Below are 24,466 nucleotides of genomic sequence, written 5' to 3' on the forward strand. Positions count from 1 at the left end.
ATCAGTAAAATGCACTTATGATAAAACAGAAGGTTAAACCAGTAGTTTTAAAAATCAAAACTGAAATAATTATATATTTATATATAATGCACATATGTGTGTATAATTATATATATATACAAGTGTGTATGTGTGTGTGTATACATATACACACATATGTTTGTTTTACTTTGAGAAATGCTTTGGTATAACATACTCTTTGTGATTGGTTTTAAACTAACTTCAGTGAGGTATAATTTATATACTATAAACTTCATCCAGAGGTGAATGATTTTTTTTAATTAAATTTAATGAGTTGTACAATCATCACTGCAAACCGGTTTTAGACCACTTTTATATTCCCCCCCCACCACCAAATCCATCACATCATTTACAATTAATCTCTGTTTTTACTCCCAGTCATAGACAAGCATTAATCTACTATTTTCTGTCTCTACAGACTTGCCTTTTCAGGAAATTTCATATAAATTGAATCAGGAAATATGTGGTCTTTTGTCTCTGTTCTCTTTCATTTAGCATAATACTTTTAGGTTCATTTTCTTGTAATTTTATTATTTTTTAGTCATGGCTTTAATTTTTTGGTATAAGAAATAAAATTTCTATTTTAAAATGAAAAAGGTTAGGGGTGCCTGGGTGGCTCAGTCGGTTGAGCATCTGACTTCGGCTCAGGTCATGATCTCACAGTTCGTGAGTTCAAGTCCCGCGTCAGGCTCTGTGCTGATGGCTTGGAGCCTGGAGCCTGCTTCAGATTCTGTGTCTCCCTCTCTCTCTCCCCCTCCCCCACTCGCACTCTGTCTCTCTCTGTCTCAAAAATAAAGTAAACATTTAAAAAAAATGAAAAAGGTTAATCATTTACAATAAAACATTAGAAAGAGAAATTCTACTTAATATTGAAAGCCTTATTATGTGTGATCAAAAGCAAATGGCAAACTCTTGGTATAGGAATCTTCAAAATTGGGGGAAAAAAAATCCCTAATTTGTTCTTTGGTACTAACTCTGAGAAAGTTAAACGTGTGTATGTACATACATACATATATGCATACATACATAAATGCATTTTTATATATTTAATTGAACATTGAATGATTATTTTCATCAACTTTCACTAGTTATGCTGTAGTACAGGCCACAAGATCTCAGTGGCTTGCTTATAATAAAAGCTTATTTCTTTCTCGTAAACCTGTCAACTGTAACTGAACTGTGAGTCTGTTCCAACTTTTGAGTCTGTTACACATGTCTTCTTCATTTAGGGATCAAGACTGAAGGAGAGACTCCTGACTGGGACATGACATTCCTCTGGCAGAGGGAAAAGAATATGAGTGCTGGTGGAAATAGGCAATGGCTTTCAAATCTGCCCAGATATATACCATTATCCAAATAAGTCACTGATCAAATCCATTGCGGTGGGAAACTAATCCTTCCATAGGAGGTGCTGAAAGTCACCTGGCAGTTGACTAGGAGATATAATCCTCTCATAGGAAGACAGAGGGTCACTGGGAACAATCATATCATCTCCCACAATGACAAAGTTATAGGCAAACGGCATGTTGGACCTCTCTGAATAAGTAAAACCATTTTTTTCTATAGGTATTAAATACAAAAAAGGAAATTGTCCACTAGGTAAGAAATTATCCAGTCATTAGTCCAATCAGCTAATGCTTATGATAGTCTCAAGCCCATATGGATCCTTAAAAACCTCTAGTTGTACAACAGATTTCTTGCTTTTGGACAATGAATGTGGAACATTCATTTATCGTAGAGTTCTCCCATCTTGTTTTTCAAGACCTATAGAATGAGGATGTGAATACTTAATAATTCTGAGGCAGTTCATGTTAAAATGAGTTTTGTTGTTTATACCTTCAAAGCTATTTGCTTTGTTGCAGCCATTTGCCACCTTTCTGGTCCTCCCGCATTCTGAGTTCTTTCCTGTCATAGACTTCATTGGTTTTCCAGACCAGAATCCGTTTCCCTCAGTGTTTTTCATGATTGGCTCCTTTTCAACATTACCTCCTTAAAGACACTTCCCCTTATAGCTCTGTCAAGAGCATCCCCCTTGCTCCCTACCTTTAACTCCTTAACCCCAGCAACCCACCCTACTTTTTTTGGGGAATTTACTCCCTTGTTTGTCAATACCTACTCATATCTGGATTTTCTTGTTTTTTTCTCTATCTTTACTTATTATCTCCAACCCTCCCACTTAACTAAAGTGTAAACTTCATAAGAGCCTCAGAAGCATGCCAGTCTTGGCTGCTGTTACAGCCCCAATCCAGTGCCTGACACATGCTTGACATTCAGTGAACATTTGTAGAATGAAGTAAAGCTGCTATACTGGGTGCTTTTTGTGTGCGCACATGTGCTGGAAGTGATGGTTGAGCCTTGGCTCTGCCAGTTGAGATCAGAGATTTATTATCATCCCTTGTGGTTGATAAACTTATGATTTATAAAATGCAGATGATGATAATTGCACTGACTTCCATCATGTTATTGAGATGATGAAATGAAATAGAGTAAGTATATGGTGCAAAGGCACAGTCGCTGTCCTGTATTTGCTATTTAGAAAATTTCAGTATTTGCTATTATGGTATATAAATATAAGATTAATGTTTTTAAGTTTTATAAGCATCTGTTTTGCACTTGTAATGAGATCTTCAGAGACTCACACACGTATTTGTTCCTGTACATTTTTTAGTTACTATTGAGAGTGCTACTGGAATTCTGGTATTGTCTTTTTTTTTTTTAATTCTTTTTTTCTTAATGTTTTTATTTATTTTTGAGACAGAGAGAGACAGAGCATGAGCAGGGGAGGGGCAGAGAGAGAGGGAGACACAGAATCTGAAGCAGGTTCCAGGCTCCGAGCTATTAGCACAGAGCCCGATGCAGCGCTCAAACTCAAAGACTGTGAGATCATGACCTGAGCCGAAGTCAGACACTCAACTGACTGAGCCACCCAGGCGCCCCTGGTATTGTCTTTTAAATGCTTTATTACAGGCTTACTCATTTTATTGCTCTTTCCTTTACTGCAGGCTTTGCAAATATGGCATTTTTTACAAATTGAAGGTTTGCGGTAACCCTGTGTCAAGCAAATCTGTTGGCACCATTTCCCAATGGTATTTGCTCACTTTGTGTCTCTGTGTCACATTTTGGAAATTCTTGCAACATTTCAGTTTTTAGCTATTATTATATTTGTTAATGGTGACTGTGATCGGTGATGTTTGATGTTGTTATTGTCATTTTTTGTGGGGTGCCACCAACTGCAACCATATGAGACGGCAAACTTAATACATAAATGTGTGTGTTCTGGCTCCTCCACTGACGAGTCATTACCCTGTTGCTGTCCCCTCTCCTTGAGCTTCCCTATTTCCTGAGGCACAACAATATTGAAATTAGGCCAATTAATAACCCTACAGTAGCCTCTAAGTGTTCAAGTGAAAGGAAGAGGCACATGTCTCTCGCTTTAAATGAAAAGCTAGAAATGATTAAGCTTAGTGAGGAAGGCATGTTGAAAGTCGAGATATTCCAAAAGCTTTGCCTCTTGCACCAAATGGCCAAGTTGTGAATGCAAAGGAAAAGTTCTTGGAGGAAATTAAAAGTGCTACTCCAGTGATCACACTAATGATAAGAAAATGAAACATCTTTATTACTCATATGGAGAAAGTTTCAGTGGTCTGGACAGAAGATCAAACCAGCCACAATATTTCCTTAAGCCAAATCCTAATCCAGAGCAAAGCTTTAACGCTCTTCAACTCTGTGAAGACTGAGAGAGATGAGGAAGCTACAGAAGAAAAGTTTGAAGCCAGCAGAGATAAGTTCATGAGGTTTAAGGAAATAACCCATTTCCATAACATCAAAGTCAAGGTGAAGCAACAAGTGCTGATGTAGAAGCTGCAGCAAAGTATCCAGAAAGTCTAGTAAAGATAATTAATGAAGGTGGCTATATTAAACAACATATTTTCAATGTAGAACAAACAAGTTTCTATTGGAAGAAGATGCCGTGTACAACTTTCATAGCTATAGACAGGAGAAGTCAATGCCAGGCTTTACAGCTTCAAAAGACAGGCTGACTCTTGTTAGGGGCTAGTGCTGCTGGTGACTTTAAGTTGAAGCCAGTGCTCATTGACTATTCTGAAAATCCTAGAGCCCTTAAGAATTATAAATCTACTCTGTGCTCGATAAATGGAACAATAAAGCCTGGATGATAGCACATCTGTTTACAACCTGGTTTACAGAATATTTTAAGTCTACTGTTGAGACCTCCTGCTCAGGAAAAAAAAAAAAAAAGTCTTTTCAAAATATCGCTGCTCATTGACAATGCACCTGGTCACCCAAGATCTCTGATGGAGATGGACAATGAGATTAATATTTTCACGCCTGTTAACACAACATCCATTCCGCAGCCCATGGATCAAGGAGTAATTTCAACTCCTTAAGTCTTACCATTTAAGAAATATGATTCATAAGGCCATAGCTGCCATAGTGATTTTTCTGATGGATCTGATGGCAAAGTAAATTGAAAACCTTCTGGGAACGATTCACCATTCTAGATGCCATTAAGAACACTGTATTCATGGGAAGAGGTCATGATATCAACATGAGCAGGAGTTTGGAAGAAGCAGATTCCAGCCCTCCTGGATGACTGGGAGGGGCTCAGGACTTCAGTGGAGGAAGTAACTGCAGGTGTGGTGGAAATAGCAAGAGAACTAGAAGTGAAGCCTGAATATGTGACTGAATGGCTGCAATCTCATGATAAAACTTTCACAGATGAGGAGCTGCTTCTTATGGAAGAGCAAAGAAAGTGGTTTCTTGAGATGGAAACTACTCCTGCTGAAGATGCTGCGAAGATTGTTGAAATGATAGCAAAGTATTCAGGATATGACTCAACTTAGTAAATAAAGCAGCAGCAGGGTTTGAGAAGACTGACTCCCATTTCAAAAGAAGTTCTACTGTGGGTAAAATGCTATCAAACAGCATCCCATGCTAAGAAGAAATCGCTCATGAAAGGAAGATCCAGTTGATGAGGCAAACTTTACTGTTGTCTTATTTTATGAAATTACTGCAGCCACCCCAACCTTCAGCAGCCACCCTGATAGGTCAGCAGCCATCAACATCAAGGCAAGGCTCTCCACCATCAAAAAGATTATAATTCACTAAAAGCTCTGATGATGGTTAACATTTTTTAGCAAGGAAGGGTTTTGTAATTAAAGTATGTACTGTACATTTTCTAGACATAATGCTATTGCACACTTAATAAACTACAGTTTCGTGTAAACATAGCTTTTATATGCTCTGGGAACCACAAAATTCATTTGACTCACTTTATTGCAATATTCCCTTTATTGTGGTTGCCTGGAACCGAAACCTTAATATCTCTGAAGTGTGCCTGTGTGTGTATAGCTCCCCGTTTGAGTAATTCATGATAAATAGTATTAGTCATGTTATTTCAGGGGATAAGAATATTCTTGGTACAGGTGTTTTAACTGTCTACTAGTTTTCTTGATACATTATAAGCATAGATTAAGTCTCTTCAGGAATGCCCTTAAGGTTGTTGGTGTGGCTAGGTAACAAGGCAACTCAGCCTTTTCTCTGGAAACTATTTATAAAGATGGAGCTTTGGTGTAGGGGAGTAGTTTTAATTTAGTGTATGCCAGAATCCATCCTGGTCATGCCTGTGAAGTGTACAGTCAATTGGTAATGCTGTACCTTTTTTTTTTTTTTATTACATTCCTGAGTTGAATCTGCAGTGTTGTCTGCCCATAAGACATATTTTCAACTTCTTCAAGGAATTCTGGTTAGAATAATTCTTTTTCCTGGCTTGCTCCACTTCTGCTTAGTCATCACTGAATCTATAATAGGTAGTTGGCTGATACTGTGTTTAGTATGTTATCCAGTACCCCAGACTTATTTTAAGACAAGTTTAGGAGACCTTTGTCATTTGTGGATTTAACATTAGTGGCTTTAAATGGCTTCAGCATGCAGTAATATGACATATTGGTAAGGCACACATACAGGTACACCAGTGGTTTGGAGGACACACGTAGTGAGGGAGCCTCACCTTTCAGCCTTAACATCTTACGTGTTATTTATTTGTCCTTGCTTATATATGCAGTATTCTTTATGAGGTGAGTAAAGACAGTAAGTTTGTGTGTGTGTGTGTGTGTGTGTGTGTGTGTGTGTGTGTCTGAGTGTAAAGAATATATCCTTATTTTATTTGGACACAGCTTTTATAACTTTTTAAATGAATTTTATTATGGAGTATTTTCATGCATGCAAAAATATATACAGCTCTTCTTCATTTACGTTGGTGTTTCATCCTGGCAAACCCATCGTAAATTGAAAGTAGTATAAGTTAAAAATGTATTTAATACACCTAACCTACCAAACATCATAGCTAGCCTACCTTACCTTAAACATGCTCAGAATATTTACATTAGCCTACAGTTGGGCAAAATCATCTAACACAAAGCCTATTTTATAATAAAGTGGTGAATATCTCATTGACCTGAGATAATAAATTTGTAGAATACTGTCCTGAAAGTGAAAAACAGATTGGTTGTATGGGTACAGCATGGTTGTAAGTATATTGACTATTTACCTTTGTGATGATATGGCTAACTGGGACGCTGCTGTCCAGCAACCTGAGAGTATCATACTGCACACATATCACTAATTGCTAAATTTGTAGTAAGGTTTACATAAGATAATTCATATAAAACTTTCAAGCAAGTGATGTGTATAACACATTGATTCATATTTTTTAATCCTCTCCTTAATCTTCTATGATCTAAGGTGAGATATGACCTCTCTGACCTACTAGAAACTCTTTTATTAAGTACACTACATTTTGGGGGAGGTGGACTGATAACAAATAACATCATTTGTTATGTCAAATAAAATGATTTGAAAAATTTCTATGGTTAGAATATAGCTTTGTAGTGCACAAAACCTGAGGAAGTCCAAGTACATTCAAGGCAACACTGTTAGAAAATAGAAATGCTAGAAACAGAAAAATGGATAAATAAATTATGGTATATGCATACAAGGGTATATATACTACATAGCCCTGGAAATTATGTCAAACAAGATTAGAGTGTTGTATGCCCCTTTATAGAACACGACACAGGCTGGCTTTTCCCCCAATCACATTTTCAACAGTGTTCCACAGAAGGCCTTTCTGATTTTTTATTATTATTATAAGCAGGCAGATTGGAAGGAGCTGTAAACCAAAACACAGCTGGTAAGTCTAAATTTAGGCCCATCAGGATGAGTGTCCCTCATAACACAGTTTCTCAAACTCCTTCCACTTTAAGTTGCTTTTTTACCAGATGTCTCTTGGTGTGCGTGTTTCTTGCGCATCAGCAAATTTTATTTGCATGGCCTTTTCATGCCATGATTCTGATTTATCACACTTCTCACATTGATTTTTTTCCCTCTACTTGTAAAAAGAAAATAGCTGTTTGTGCACAGATGGTGGATAGGATTTAGTATTATCAGAGTAATTCATGTTATATTTATGAGATGTTCCCAAGTAGCCTTTTACTGAGAGATAGGAAGGACAACTCTTAGGAAGGTCATATCTAACCTTTTAACCTGTTTCTTTAGTATTTATCTCCTGAGTATTCAAATATTGGCAAGCCATTGTTTATTTTAAATTTCAGTTATATATTTTATTTATTTCAGTAGTAGAACTTTGAAACCATCTGAGAGCATTAAAGGAGAGAGGCAAAAACGTTTCTCAGAAATTATTGGAGTTGCTTGCTAACCTGTAAGAAAATGAGTGAATGGAGCAAGGATGAAATACTGTAATCATCACTCCTTCCTTCTTTTCTACCCTTGCTTCCTTCCTTAGATCTTTATTGTGTACTACTCTATGTATAGAAATGCTGTCAGTTTGCTAGGCTGCCATAACAGAGTACATAGATTAGGTATCTGAAATAAGAGACGTTTATTTTGGAACCTAGTTCTGGAACCTAGAAGTCTGGAATCAAGGTGTCAAGGGGGTTGGTTCTTTCTGAGGGCAATGAGGGAAGGATCTGTTCCAGGCCTCTCAACCTGACTTGTAGATGGCTGTTTTTTCCTTGCATTCCTTAACATTGTCTTCCCTCTGTACATGTCTCTGTGTCCAAATTTGTCCTTCTTATAAAGACACTGGTTATGTTGCATCAGGACCCACCCCAATGACCACATTTTGACTTGATCTCCCCTATGAAGACCCTGTCTCCAAATAAGGTCACATTCTGAGGTATGGGGTGTTAGGTCAATTTTGGAAGGACACAATTTAACCTATAACCAATGCTTATAATAAACCAAAAGTAAGGGGTGCCTGGGTTGCTCAGTGAGTTAAGCGTCCATATCTTGGTTTCAGCTCATGATCTCACAGTTCATGGGTTGGAAACCCCGTCAGGCTCTTTGCTGGCAGTGCAGAACCTGCTTGGGATTCTCTCTTTCCTCTCTATGCCTCTTCCCCCACTCACGGGCATGCACTCACGCTCTCTCTTTCTCTGAAAAATAAATTTAAAAAAAAAACAAAAGTAACAACAAGGAAAACTTATACTTAGTTTGTAAGTGATTGTGTCAATACATTTCAATATCATGTTAACACAATTCTAACTAATGTCTGTTTATTTCAGTAAAGTCATTTAAGTGGTTTCTCTTTAGATGGATGTGTTGGTTTGGAGTGAAGGTAAAAGACAGTGACTTCTTGCAATAATTTGGCTTCACTATTATACATGTTCACATCTCACCCTGAAATCATCCCAAGATTTTTGGGGTATGTGTGCATGCACGTGTGTGTTTTCACTATGCTAGCTGTAAGAAAGATATTCAATGTTATTTAAGAAGTAGAGAATTACCACACAGATAAGTTCCCTTCTGCTTTTATCTCTTGAGGAAAGAAAATGAAATTATGTACTTTCATTGTCCAAAACATCATAAGATAATAATCTATCTAAATGCTAAGAATAAATGAATGCATAAATAAAGTTTGGGGGTGGGGGTGGGGAGAGAGAAAGAGATAGCTAACAGGAGAAAGGAGCCCACATTATTGTGGGGGCGAGACCTTTGTTTATAAAGAACAAATTTTAATAATCCATTTCCCCTGAAAAGCATCCACTACAAAAGGTTAAGTGGAGGGCTTTTTTGGTTAATTGCTTCTTTGGATCTTCTCAAACACTTATTTTCTTCTCTTATTCCTGTCCAAATGTAAATCTTTTAAGTATTGTCATTATATTTTCTTAACTTTTTTTTTGAAGTGAATATAAAACTCTTCAGATAGTCAGTTTTATTGAGGTTTTAAGAATGTTCTTGAGTGATTCATAGTAATTTAAATCCTTCTACTGAAATCTTGGATGTTGCTAAATTTCAGCCTGTAATTTTCTTCCTCTGCTCGATATTGAAGCATATTTTTGACACCACACTATGCTCACTGGAATTGTGAGCCTTTGGAAATTCATGCAGATCTTTCCCACTCTACAAAAGGATGCATTTTAAGCAGAAAGAAATAGAATGCTAAATTATGTAGTAGGTATAAGAAATGGGTTGTGGTGAGTTAAGAGGGTGATTACAAAGAATACCAAAGCACACAGTTGTGTGCAGTGTCAGGGAAATTTAAAGTACGTTTGCTCATCAAATTAAAATTTGTCAGCTTTAAAAGCTACTACAGCCTTTACCCCCACCCCCACACCCCACTATCTCAAAGTAGAGCATTCTTGTGAAACCTTTTGTAAGCGAAAATGATATAAAGCAAAGGAGCAATTTCCATTAATCTATTATGGAGAAAGTTTTTGAGCCTTCCAAGACCCAAAAAACAACCTCTCTTAGGCTTTTCCGAAAGCTTAGGATACATTTTGCTAAAGGATGCACAAAATAAATTGGGATAAAGCACAGATGCACATAGGCACAGTTCAAGTCATGGAGTTTGATGCCACAATGCTGAGTGTAGTTCCTGGGGAAGGAGCTTGGTGGCGCCACCCTCACTGCTTGGGATGTACACTACCTCTATGAGGGCTTGCTGCAGAACAGTTACTGAACACTATTTTCCCCTTTTTCCATGTGAGCGAAAATCCTCTTTGGATTGCAAAAACGTGTACTTAAGTAATGAAGTGGCTATACTGTATTCGATATATACTGTATATAGAGAGTTTTGTGCATGCTGATGGCACATTTATTTGGAACGTCTAAATTATGTTTTTAATGGCTGTTTAGTGTTCCATTGTGTTAGCATTCCATAATTTATTTTGATAAGCCCAATGTGATCCCAGACATTTTAAATTTCCTATTTAATTATGCAGCATTGATGAGTTAAGAAGTCAAATATACTCCGAGTTTTTTTTGCCCAATGGCCATAGACAACTGTTTTAACTTATTCCAGTAGTTCCTACTGTCTTTGAACATATTTTGCACAGTGTTGACACTAGCAATTTTGATATCTTTCTCCATGTATGTTTATTTTAGAATATTTGGAAATAAAGAAACTCATAGAAAAATATTAACCTCAACAGCAATTCCAACACCTGAAATAACTTCTGCTAACTTTTTTGGTATAGCTTGTAACTTTGTGCTATCTCTCTTTCTCTCCCTCTCTCTCACTCTCTCACTTTCTGTTTCTCCTATCCTCTCTGTCACACACAAATAAACACACATATACACATAAGAATCTAACTGTACACAAATTTTATGTTATTTTCTTTTAATATCATACTATGAACCTTTTTCCAGCAACTGTATTCTAAGTTACTTCTAAAACATTACTTTTAATCACTTTATTGTATTCTATCACATGGATAGACTTTATGGTAGCCTATCATAGAGATATACCATAATTTATTTTGCTAAACTTTTGTTGCAAAACATTTATTGTCTCTATGTTTTTCTGTGTCTGATTAACCCACTTATTGTCTTAGTTGTCTTCTATTCCTTGGTCTAAGTCATACCTCAATGTTTTTCCTTTCACAAATCATTTTGTAATCACAATAACCTGAACTTTTTTTTTTAATTTTTCAATGCGTATTTATTTTTGAAAGAGAGAGAGAGGGAGAGAGAAACAGAGTGCAAGCTTAGGAGGGACAGAGAGAGGGAGACACAGAATCCCAAGCAGGCTCTGAGCTCCAAGCTGTCAGCACAGATCCCGATGTGGGGCTGGAACCCATGAACTGTGAGATTGTGACCTGAGCCAAAGTCCAACGCTTAACCAGCTGAGCCACCCAAGTGCCCCTAATCTGAACGTTCTTAATTTGAGCAACTGTTGTTCTTATGTCTTCACCTGGTGTGTCTTACCCTAATATCTCCTGTATTATTGCATTGAGGGGTTAACCAAATGCTGTATTGTAGTTCACATAACTAACTTTTTGTGTGGAAAGAGCCTTGAGAACAGGGCTCTGGATGTAACTGATGCTTCCAAAGGATTTAAGTTGATTTGTTTTGAGGGGAAAAATAAGTCCATATTATGATTTCAATCTTTTTTCATTCCTAGTACTGCAAGAAAGTTCCTTTTCTTAAAATGTCAGGATCTGCTACAATTTCCTATATTAATGCATTTAGAAGTTGTATTATTTTAGCCTTTGAGGTGGGAGAGATTTTGCAGATTTTTAGCTCCATCTCTTCAATTTAACCGTGAAAGGCTGAATTAATTGTTCAAAGTTACCTGTTTAGTCAGTGTCAGAGAAAGAACTAGAACCTAGTTTTTGGCCTCCTTTGTAATGTAATGTAATGTAATGTAATGTAATGTAATGTAATGTAATGTAATGTAGTTTCGTTTTGTTTTGTTTTGTTTTGTTTTGTTTTGTTTTGTTTTTCCGGCTAGGACTGGCCAACTCTGTTGCTAAGTTTGATGGACTTGATTGCAGAATTCATCTCTACGTGTGTTGGTTAACTTTAGTCTGTTCATAACATAACAAAAGACAAAATTTTTGATCCTGAAATCTGGATTCTTAATTTTGGAGACTAAGAGTTGTATTTAAAAGAGAAAGTATAGAGTTGGAAACATCATTATATACTACTGAAGAAATAACTCAGATGTCATATTGATACTGTTAGTTTTATCTTTACATATGAAAAGATGTATTTAACATTTACTGCATATTATCCTTTGGTTTCATTTAAAATTTTTTGTTAAAAAAATAACATCCAGCCTTCCCTTCCCTTTCTTTAAAAATGATGCCTGAGGATGGGGCACCTGGGTGGCTCAGTTGGTTAAACTTCCAACTTCAGCTCAGGTCATGATCTCACAGCTTGCGAGTTCGAGCCCTGCGTCGGGCTCTGTGCTGACAGCTCAGAGCCTGGAGCCTGCTTTGGATTCTGTGTCTCCTTCTCTCTCTGCCCCTCCCCCAGCTCATACTCTGTCTCTCTCTCTCTCTCAAAAATAAATAAACATTAAAAAAAAAATGATGCCTCAGGAGACAACCAGCACGTCCAAGGAAGTAGCCAGTAGGATTGGGGCTGACAAGGGATCCAGTGTGGTTGTGAGTGAATATAGGCTGCCTTGGCTTATGTGGTCAGGTCTGAGAAGACAGCTGGCCTGGATAGGAGATTAGTTACAGGTAGGAAGATTGAGCATATAAGTAAATATCTTCAGGATAATGGGAGCCAGGCTTCTCTCTGCTGGAGAAGAGTTACAAATATGGAAAGAGGGGAGGCTGGAAAAGTCAAATGGTGTCAAATTGTAATTGGAGGTATCAGTGTGAACTCATAGGATTTAATATCTATTTATATTTCTATCGATCTGTATATATCTACATCCAGATGTGTATCTGCGTGTGTGTGTGTGTGTGTGTGTGTGTGTGTGTGTGTGTGTTATACATACATTTCCTATCATTCATATCTTGGTTTCCAAATTCCAATTTCCTCTAAAAGGAACCAGAGCTCCTTGGAGAAATATCTGATTCTATAACTGGGTCATGGAAAATATAAGGTAAACCTGAAACATCTTATTTTGCCAAGTTATGTTATATAAAGTGCTCTGGAATAATGAAGACATATCAAAAACACAGAGGTGCCAGCATTAAGGAGCTCCCACTAGGCAGGTTTGGATACTTACAACATCAAAATAAATTACAGTATTTATGGATTACAACCCATTGAGTAACATAGGAATTGTGAGTCTATACTCACATAATTAAGTAAATAAATACTCTTTATTCTCCTTAGTAGGAAACCTGATAATGTCAAAATTGAAAAAAAAAAAGCAATACGTATATTATTTTCGAATAAGGAATGTAACAAGGAAAAAGAACAGCAAATAGAGTTCTGCATTTGCTTCTGAGAAGCATGACATGGGAATAGCAATTCTGGAGAAGAGGAAGCTGCTTTTTAATTTTTAATTTGTCTTGTTTTATTTTAAACTCTGTAGAATTATTTGACTTTTAAAGACTATAAATATACTTTTTTATTTGAAATAATTTCCAACTGGGAGAAAAGTTGCAAGAATATCACAAAGAACCTAGATTTCCCAATTATTGCCATTTCATAACTTTCGCTTATCTGTCTGTATGCTAAGTTGAGTACATTGGAGACTTGCTGTTTCATTACTCCTAAATAGATCTGTGTGTATTTTTTTTTTTTAAATAGGGACACTCTCCTAATCACAGTATGCATATACAAATCAGGAAACCATACTGACACAATACCACATTCCCATCCACAGATCCTTTCACATTTCTCCAGTTGTCCCAATAACAGTTCAGAAAGAAAAAAAACAAAGGTTCTCCTCCTTTGGTACAGAATCCAGTTCAAGATCACATGTTGTGTTTAGCTATTATGTCTCTTTGGTCTTCAGTCTGGAATAGTTGCTCATCTTCCTTTTTTTCCATCATAGTAATTGCATTTTTGAAGCATTTTATAGGCAATGTCTCTTCCCCTCAAACATATACAGTATATATATTTTTTCTTCTGACCATAAGTATAACTATATCACCATTTTTAGTTAAATTCAAAATTAAGAACAATTTATTTTTATTCAAAGTCAAGGCCATAGAGTGAACTATGATTACATTTTAATTCTTGTACACCTTTTGTTTTCTTGAGAGTTCACCATTCATTATTCCTTCATTCATTCATTTTCTCTATCCCTTCCTTTCTACTTCTCTTGCATTCTTTCCATCTTGGCTTTCTTTGCACCCATCACAATTCATCACAATATCTAACATGGCATGCTTCCTGTCATGTTTAAACATATCAGGTACTCTGTCACCTGCCTTCCTTTCCTTTCCCTTCCTCCCTCCCTCCCTCCCTCCCTTCCTCCCTTCCTTCCTTCCTCCCTTCCTCCCTCCCTTCCTTCCTTCCTTCCTTCCTTCCTTCCTCCACTCCCTCCCATTCTCCCCCTCTCTCTTCTCTCCCCTCCCTTCCCTTCTCCTTCCTTCCTTCCTTCCTTCCTTCCTCCCTTCCTCCCTTCCCTCTCTTTTTTTTTCCTCCTTCCTTTGCTCACTCCCCTGTCTCTTTCTCTCTGTCCACCTCCCTTCCTGTCTCTCTTCCCTTATTCTTTTTCCCTGTTCATCTCCCTGCCTCCCTGGTGACTCTGTCTTCCTGACCCAGTCTGTATAGGTTGTTCTTTAGTTCTGCTGCAAAGCTGTCAACGTGGAACATAATTTCATGATCATCCAAAGAATTTCATGTAGTTCTCTTTTCTGTTGAATCTCCTGTTTTTAGATCCTATTTCCTCTTGTTATATGCCTTCATATAATTTTGGAAAATTAAAGAAGCTTCCAAAGAATAAATGGATGGGAAATCAGTTTTTGAAATCTTTTATATCTGAAATGACTTTAATCTACTTGTATACTTGAATGACAATTTGTCTGGCTATATAGAGTTCTAGGTAGAAGATATTCTCCTCTCAAAATTTGGAAGATATTTTATTGTCATTTAGTGTCCCGTGTTACCATTGAGAAATCCATTCTGATTCCTGAGATTTCTGTTGTATTTTACCTGTTTATATTCTCTCTGGAAGCTAACCTGTATTATGCAATGTCATGGTAATTGCAGGAGCACTTCCGACCCCACCACTGCCCCCATTCATTTTGAGGAGGCAGGAAAAGCCCTATCAACCTGGAAACACTTCAGTTCAAAGCACATTTTCCTCTTCATTTTATGGAATTCGTTTTATTCAGGCACTACCTGCCTGGATCCCTTAATTTTTAAAAACACTTCCTTCTCCTTTCCATCTTTTGTCCTTTTAATTCAACTTAGTTCTTGAGTTCTATCTTTCAAACTTCCTGTTGTTATCCTATTATCATATTTCAATTTTCATGAGCCTCCTTTTTTATTGTCTTGCTGCTGTTTTCTGAATTTTTTAACAATATAACTCCTGTTTTTATTCATGAATTTGATATCATTCTTATCTCTGATGATTTCATCCATTTTTTTTAAGCATTCTGTTCTCTAACTGCTTCCTGTCTTCTGTTTGTGAATCTTTCTTTCATATCAGAGGCTTTTCGCATATTTAGATATTTCGTAGTTTCTACATCAGGTAATAAAAAGCGGAGTAGATATTCATCATGTACGGTAAGGGCTTCAGAGCAGGGAGATTATGCAGAGACCTGGCTCACTCATCAGGGACTGCAACTGTTAGTTTTTTTTCTTGGAATGTCAAGCTAAGAGAGGAACCCTCCAACCACTGGGTGGAATTTTGTGCATTGATGCCAGAATTCATAGGGCCAGATGAGGGGAGAGAGTTGGCTATCTTCCCATCTCGTATGTAGGACTTTTCTTTGCTATCTCTTCCTCCCTTTTGCCTGGCACCCTTTTCAGAGACATTTCAGAAAGTAAACTTCCACTTTTTTGCAAAACTGGGGAAGAAATGTCACCCGGTGGCTTGGGGTAGGTGAGGGAATCTAAGGTACTGACTCTCTTGTTTTATTAGCTTCTCAACCAGTCCTCTGGTTTTAGCTCTGTCAGCACTCTGTGTCCATGGGTTTCTGGTGCCTGTAATTCTTAAGTTTCTCTGGGATTCTGTCTTATAAACATGCCTTCTAGGTTTACCATTAACTCCTAGGTTTACTGTTCAGCTTTCTTTGCACTGCTATTTCAGTTACCCCTCAGTCAGATTTCTAGTTTCCAAAAAGTAGTTGCTTTTGTTTGCTTTATCTCTCTCTGTCTCCCTCTTTTTTTACCTCGAGGGTTTATGTCTTTTATGCCTTTTTGTCTTAATTTGCTTTAATTTGTTTATTTCTTTGTTGTCATTTTTATAGTGGGATTTTAAGAGGAAGCAGAGATAAAAATACATGTTTGACATACCATATTTAACCAGGAACCCAATCATCCTTCTTGTTCTTGACATATTTCATTAGTACTCATTGTGTCTAAGAAAAACAGGATTTTAAATTGTATCTTCCATAGATGTTAATTTTTGAATGTGTTTTATTTCTTAGGATGCCTCGTTGATGGACATGAATTCCTTCAGCCCTATGATGCCAACGTCCCCTCTATCAATGATTAACCAAATCAAGTTTGAAGATGAGCCAGATTTGAAAGATCTTTTCATTACAGTTGATGAACCTGAAAGCCATGTTACCACAATTGAAACGTTCATTACTTACAGGATTATTACTAAGGTAAATCTTTAATGAGCACCTTCTTGAATCAGTTGTTCTCTGAACTTTTGGTAAGATGTTGCATCTAATCTGTACTTGTTCTGTATGAAATCAGTGAAATTCAAATTTCAACACTTTTTTTTAAATTTAAATTCAAATTAGGTAACATACAGTGTAGTCTTGGCTTCAGGAGTAGAACCCCCTGATTCATCTCTTACATATGACACCCAGTGCTCATCTCAAAAGTGCCATCCTTAAAGCCCATCACTCATTTAATCCATCCCCCCACCCACCTCCCTTCCATTAGCACTCAGTTTGCTCTCTGTATTTAAGAGTCTCTTATAGTTTGCCTCCCTCTCTGTTTTTATCTTATTTTTCCTTCCCTTCCCCTTTGTTCATCTGTTGAGTTTCTCAAATTCCACATATGGTCACTCATTTTTTTTTAACGTTTATTCACTTTTGAGAGAGGGGGAGAGAGAGCATGTGTGCACATGTGAGAAAGTGGGGTAAGGGCAGAGAGAGGAGGACAGAGGATCTGAAGTGGGCTCTGGGCTGACAGCAGAGAGCCTAATATGGGGCCTGAACTCACGAACAATGAGATCATGACCTGAGCTGAAGTCAGACGCTCAAACCCCTGGGCCACCCAGGCGCCGCAGTCACTCATTGTTTTTAGCAGTGGTGCATGTTGAAACAGGAACATTTAGGGCACCTGGGTGGCTTAGTCAGTTGAGCATCCAACTTCGGCTCAGGTCATGATCTCAAAGCTCGTGAGTTTGAGCCCTGTCTTGGCCTCTGTGCTGACAGCTCGGAACCTGGAGCCTGCTTCGGATTCTGTCTCCCTCTCTCTGTCCTTCCTGGCTTGTTCTCTGTCTCTGTCTCTGTCTCTCAAAAATAAATAAGCATTAATTTTTTTTTAAACAGGAACATTTTGTTTTTAGTTTAAAAAATATAAAGAAATGTCTTTGGAAAAGAAGAGCTTCAGGTTGCTAATAAAGAAAACTAGTTAACAACATGATGTGATATTTTAATGTAGCATTTTTTCTGAAGATTACAAAATATAATTTCATTTTCTTTCCAAATAAGAGCCAGTGGCCACTTTATCTTATGTATAAGATACCACTAGTTGTCCACTAATTCAAATGCAGAGTAAATGTAGAATCGAAATCTCTCCTTGATCCTAGGGCAAGTCTCTGCAAAAAGAGAGTTTACTTCTGCCAGAATAAAACAACCAAGTCAGGTAACTGTTTTTTAAAATCCTTCATGTAATAGCAACCTTTAGCAATTATATTCATAAAATATAGTATTCTCTTTTTGAGGTGACACCCTACATCCCTTTTGTAGTTGAGAAGGTTTTGGACCATCTTCCTATAATCACTTCTCCCAGTGCAAATTCTACACCACTTCTAGTTATGTGTCGTAAAAAGTGCATGTATTTGATCTCTTCACTCAGGTTCTTAAAACCCTTCCGGGTTCCTCATTTCCTACAGAACAAAGTACAAATTCCTTTGTATGACATATCAAGAATTTCTCAGTCTGATGCCAACCTACTCCTGTAAGACTACTCTCTTTAACTCCCCATTTTTAATACCCCTGCCCTCCACTCATCTAGACCTATTTTTGTTACCTGAATACCCTAGGGTATTTCTTATTCCCATGACTTTGCATATAATTTTCCTTCTCTCTGTTATGCCCTTCCTCTTCTAAACAGAAGAACTAATGTTTATTTTCCAAGACACAACTGGAGATAATGCATGCGATGGCCCTGCCCCCTGCATCTGTAGGCTGGAAGCCTCTTTCTTTCTTCTGTTTTCTCATGCTGTTCTAATTGAATTCTTAAAGGATGTAAAACACTGGAGTCAGTATAGCAAAGAAATTTTAAGCCTATATTTAATCCTTCTAAGCCTCAAGGTTTTTGTTGTTTTTTTTTTAATCTAAAAAATGGAAATGACAATCAAACCTGGTTCTGTAGAGTTGCTGTAAGAATTGATTTAGGATTGGTCATCGACATATAACACTTAGCAAAATGCCTGACACATAATAAGTGTTCAGTAATTGCCACCTACCTGTATGTGAGTAGATAACTGTGTGTTTATTTTATTCCCAACAAGTATGTGAGCCTCTCAAGGAAGGTAGTTATATCTTCAGTTATCCACATTTCCAAACACAATTCTTAGATGTAGTGAGTAAGCAATTTAACTTTTTGGTCAATGGGTGAGTGAAGAAATTTATAGTATCATACTCCTATCAAGAGGTTGTAGAACAAGATAGCATGGAATTCAATCTTGATTACTCCCCTTTCTTGCTATGTCTTTTGGGCAATTTAATTAACCTCTCTATGCTTAGTTTCCGCAGTTGTAAATAAGATAACAGTACTAGGCTTGGAGGGTTGTTGTGAATATTTAATGTGTTTATACAGACATATTGCTAAAAATAGGACCAGATTTCTCCTGGTATTACTATTTTAATTAAAAGCATCCATTGTCATCATCCTTCCTGCCAAAGAATTTGTGTAGCTGAATTATTTTCCCATCATTATTTGTTTCTTTTAGAAAGACACTGTTTTTATAAGCTACCCTGTGAATTTTACTCTAATCACAGACATATAATATCCGTATTTACACCATATTTTATTTTATTTATTTATTTTTTAAAAATTTTTTTAACGTTTATTTATTTTTGAGACAGAGAGAGACAGAGCGTGAACAGGGGAGGGGCAGAGAGAGAGGGAGACACAGAATCTGAATCAGGCTCCAGGCTCTGAGCGGTCAGCACAGAGCCCGACGCGGGGCTCGAACTCACGGACTGCGAGATCATGATCTGAGCTGAAGTCGGCCGCTTAACCGACCAAGCCACCCAGGCGCCCCTACACCATATTTTAAATGATGTATTGCCCTTATAGCAGCAGCAGCAGCAGCAATAGTAGTAGTAGTAAATATTGATAATATTACAGTGTGTTTAACTAACATTTATTGTGTGATTACTTTGGGCCAGGCAATGTTCTGACCGCTTTATGCATATTCACTTGTTTAAAGTCTAACAATGATCCTAGGACCTAGATGTTATGATTTACCCCCATTTTGTGCATGAGGACATCGAAGCTCAGTAAGCTGCCAAAGGTTACACACTATAGTGATTACCTGAGCTGGGATTTAAATCCAGACCATTTGCTTTCACACTATGCGTGTTTTCTGTTATAGTTTTGTGCATGTCTTTATGGTTATGGCACACTGTCTTTCAGTTTCACTGTTATGAAAAAGTCCCTTTGTTCTACTTTGATTATTTTTACTGCATCCAATATATGGACTATGCTTACATATACTAAAATATGCATTGCAGATACAAATATATAAACATTTTGTGGATGTATAATATAGTCTTTTTTTTTGTTAATCACTTTTTAAATTTGTTTAAATATTTGTTCATTTTTGAGAGAGAGAGAGAGAGAGAGAGAGAGCAAGGAGGGGAGGGGCAGAGAGATAGGGAGACACAAAAACCAAAACAGGCTCTAGACTCCAAGCTGTCAGCACAGAGCCTGAAATGGGGCTCGAACTCATCACTGAGGTCATGAGGATCATGACCTGAGCCAAAGTCGGCTGCTTAACTGACTGAGCCACCCAAGTGTCCTGATTTGTTAATCACTTTTTATCATTTATTCACTCTCTCATATATTCAGTGAAGTTTTGCTGAGTGCCAATTATGTCCCAGGTACTGTGTGTGTATATTGAGATTACACCAGCAAACAAGACACACATAACCTCTGCCTTCATGGAGCTCTCAATCTAGGGGGGTGATGGATGTTAAACAATTACATGCTTAATTATTTAATTATAGTTATAAATGCTCTGAGAGAAAAATATAGGATTTTATGAGCATGAGCACCCCATCTAATGTGGAGGTTAAGAGGTGGCTTCCCTGAGAAAGTTTTAGTTTTATTAAAATTTACATTTATAGACATTAAGATTATATGGATAAATGCACATATACATGTGCACATATGTGCACTGACAATCTCCTACTTAAGAATACTTAAGAATGGCCTGGCTGTAAATGATTGTATGAGGAAGCCCATGTTCCTAGCATCTGTTCTCCTTATGAGAAATTGCCCTTTATTCTCCAGGTTAAAATATCTGAAGTGACTATTCTAAAGAAGTATTTTTTCTTTTGGAGATCAAGAGATGTGCTTTCCTTTGCTACATATAGAAACAAGAGCTTCGAGATTTGATGAGTGTCTTCTCTCTCACATCCACATCATGAAGACAAACCCATAAATGCCTGCCAGCATGGAGTAGGGATTAAAGTATATTCCTGATTGTAAAATTCATTTTCCCTCAAAAACAGCTTTCTAAGTCCTCAGAGCCTAGAGTAACTGCCCTTGACCAAAGGTCAGTGTTTGTTGAATGAGTGCATTTTGGGGTGTAGATCACATGAGTCCATTAGTCCTAAACTTCAACTACCCAAGCTTTTATGGTCAGACATGAAAAATTAAAGACCATTTATGATATAGCTTCCATGGAAAACGATTCTGTATTAGAGGCATTATTTGTACATCTTCTGTTTTCTTCCTGTGTTACTGCAGTATGTTAGAAAACTCTTTTAAGTCAAAGACAGAGTGATGGGGACAGAATCAACCAATTCTTTGACTTGATTTCACATCTTCCTCTTGCTGGAATTTTTATCAGATTATTCTACTTAAAGTGTTGAAAATTCTCCAGGACGTATAAAGCTCTGAACTGCCCAATTTTTGAGTATTTTAGTATTGGTTGTGCCAATTTATACTTTTGGAAATTGGTGGTAAACCTATACATATGTGGCTGGTACAAGAAGGTGTTCAGTAAGTAAAGTTTAATGAGTGATTATAAACCATGTTTTGTGTGCATATATATGTATGCATGTGTGTGTATTTGCATGTATATGTACACATACCAACTCATATATATGTTGTTAAACTGTGTTTCTACTAGATTTAGTTTTCCTATTTTTACCATTTCCATAACTTGTACCCATAGTTAAGATTTCAGAGTGTTTTGTGAACATTTAGTTCCTTAGACTTCTGCATATCATTTACCTCCACTTTTTCCCACTAAAAAGGAAATGTTTTGATAAAATATATTGTATGATATTATAAACATTCATTGTAAAAGAATAAACCTTGGAAAGAATAACTTTTATGAACCTTATTTCAAGACAATTAAGATTGCATCTATGACTTGAACTACTTAATTTTATAATTGCATTCATCTGTGTGGATGATTGATATTTTGGGTGAGTGCAAAATATGTATGCAATGTGTTATTCCATCATTATTCCTCCAGGAAAATTTCACGCTCATATCACTCTATAATTTTTAATATGCAAAAATTTAGTTAATAAGATATTGGTGGGAGTGAGTGTGCATCAGATAATGTTTTTTGTTTTTTTTTTGTTTTTTTTTGGCTTGGGATTCAGGCAGTGGAAATGAGGTTGATATTGTATCCATGTTATTTTTGTCATATGTGTTGGCATAGATTTTTGGTTTGTTGAGAACAGATATTTTAATTTATTTGCTTAATTTTTAGTTTAGGCATATAACTCAAAATCCCTTGAGAAATGACAGGAAGATTTTCTTTTCACATCAAATCTTCGTTAATAACATTTTTAAACAGTGGTAAAATCACTCTGTAAAATGTTAGAATTTTCATATACTAAAAGCAAATTTTACCAAAGCAATTCATTTGAGCAAATTCCAGGAAAACATTTTTTCTCAGTTATGTTCAGGTTATTTTCCAAATTACAAAAATAGGACTTTCCTCAAATTCTGAATTCTAATCATCTTGAGAAAAAATATATTTGAAACCTAAATTCAGAACACACTTTCTTGTTAGCAAGAAAGTCATGCCAAATATAATAGTAGTTAAAATCTTGTGGAAGGCAGATGGCTGCTCTAAGACAGATTTTTCAGTTTGGATTTTAAATTTGAGCATGATGTTTGCTTTCTTTCTGGAAATACTGGAAAGTTTGCTTTGTTTCATCTGCTATATGAATTGATGACTGCAAAAAAAGTACAGGCTGACAAACACTGAATAATTAGAATTTGTTAATTTTTCTTAGAGACCCATTTATTTCAGCATATCTAAAATAACATTAGGCGAATGTCTTCTGTCTTATATTGCATGTGTCGTTATTTTTTCCTACTTTCTTCAGACATCTCGTGGGGAATTTGACTCCAGTGAATTTGAAGTTAGGAGACGTTATCAAGATTTCCTTTGGTTGAAAGGAAAACTTGAAGAAGCACACCCCACTCTGATTATTCCAGTAAGTCTACATATTTTTCCCATAGAGTAGCTACCATTTTGTCTTGTGAATCATTAGAATGCTTATAACTAATGTCAGACTTTTAAATCAGTGTAATTCATTTATCCAGAAACCTTTGCTTTTAAACTTGCCATCTATGTAACAGATTTCTTTTTCTTTCTTTTTTCTTTTTTTAATGTTTATTTATTTTGAGAGAGAGAGAGTGAGTGAGCAGGGGAGGGGCAGAGGGAGAGAGAGGCCCTCATTCCACGCCGGACACAGGGCTCCAGCTCACGAACCATGGGTTTATGACCTGAGCCGAAATCAAGTGTGGGATGCTTAACCAACTGAGCCACCCAGGCACCCCCGGATTTGTTTTTCTAAACTATTCTAATATGTTAAGATTTTGCAGGTTTTGGTTCCAGTGTGAATTTTGAAAAATTATTTTTATAAGAAATGAATGCCCAAATAGTCTTCCAAAAAGCAAGAGTGTAGAATTCCTTATAATCCCATGCCACATAATGCTCAGATCCTTTTAAAACTTTTTTGCCTCAGCCATTGCCTGAGAAGTTTATCGTGAAAGGTATGGTGGAACGCTTTAATGATGACTTCATTGAAACACGAAGGAAGGCACTACATAAGTTCCTGAACCGAATTGCTGATCACCCGACTCTAACATTTAATGAAGACTTCAAAGTATTTCTTACTGCACAAGCTTGGGTAAAGAAATTTGATTTATACTCATATAATCCTTTAGTGTCTTTATGTATATTGGTTGTATGCTTCCTCTGGTTTTCGTTTATGAATCCATCAGCACTGTCCTTGAATTAAGATGGATTATCGAACACTGGAGAGGTATTCTTCAGATTTAAGATTTAACTCTGTCAAATCTACATATAAACGTTACAGACATCTTCTATCTTCCTCACATACACATATTCATATTTCTTTTGGTAGCTGAATTTTTTTAAATGTCAGGGTACTCCTTGCATACTTAGCCAATACTGAACATATACAGTGTACTTTTAAAATGGGTTAGGGCTATTCAAGTTAGGATAAAAGTCTTTATTAAATGAATAGATGGTTGGATGGATAGCCAAATAGATAATACAATTTTCTTATTTTTTCTTTCAATTACCTAATGGGAAGAATGAATCTATTTCTAATGCAGAAAATTTATATGCTCTTCTTTTTTCTTTTCACCTATGAAAATATAACTCACCAAGAAAGAAAATGGATAGGAAACATGGTCAGTATTAAATGATTACTGACTCATGTTGAGTTTTGTATCTCTCAGTTGTTGCCAAAGTGATAGAAGCTAGAAAGTGGTTCATCTCAATCTTGACAAATAGTACTGCTATTTGGAAGTCCTTTGAGACTTATGTGAAATGAATTTGTAGCCTGACTCCAGAACCTTAGAAGCTGCTGGAAGCATTCTCTATAGTCAGTTCTCAGTAATAGCTTGCCAGTTGTGACTTATGCTCTCTCTGATAATGTTTACTCTATCAAGTGATGCTGTAGCACTCCCGGATAGATGTGTTACCTGGTCAAGGGTGACATCCGTTATTATATACACATAAAATCATGCTGCCTAGGAAATAAACAAGTTTACTTTATATGTGTTATTTTGTGTAAGACCTGTAGGAAAGTAAATCTGGAGAAAGATAATATATTATTTAATA

General features: G+C 36.6%; 1 protein-coding gene across 7 annotated transcripts in view; it reads left to right on the forward strand.

The window, feature by feature from the left end:
* Nucleotides 1-24,466, forward strand: part of SNX7 (sorting nexin 7) — a 183,917-nt gene that overhangs the window by 9,996 nt on the left and 149,455 nt on the right. For all 7 annotated transcript variants that reach the window (XR_006221730.1, XR_006221729.1, XM_042997974.1 and 4 more), the window contains exons 2-4: nt 16,353-16,535; nt 22,695-22,805; nt 23,340-23,504. Coding sequence is in view for 5 of the 7 variants with exons in the window: in XM_042997974.1 (XP_042853908.1) it covers nt 16,353-16,535; nt 22,695-22,805; nt 23,340-23,504 (459 nt within the window). In the remaining 2 variants the exon portion in view is untranslated. The remainder of the gene's footprint in view (nt 1-16,352; nt 16,536-22,694; nt 22,806-23,339; nt 23,505-24,466) is intronic.

The sequence above is a fragment of the Panthera tigris genome, chromosome C1 (genome assembly GCF_018350195.1).
Source record: "Panthera tigris isolate Pti1 chromosome C1, P.tigris_Pti1_mat1.1, whole genome shotgun sequence".
NCBI classification, from domain to species: domain Eukaryota; kingdom Metazoa; phylum Chordata; class Mammalia; order Carnivora; family Felidae; genus Panthera; species Panthera tigris.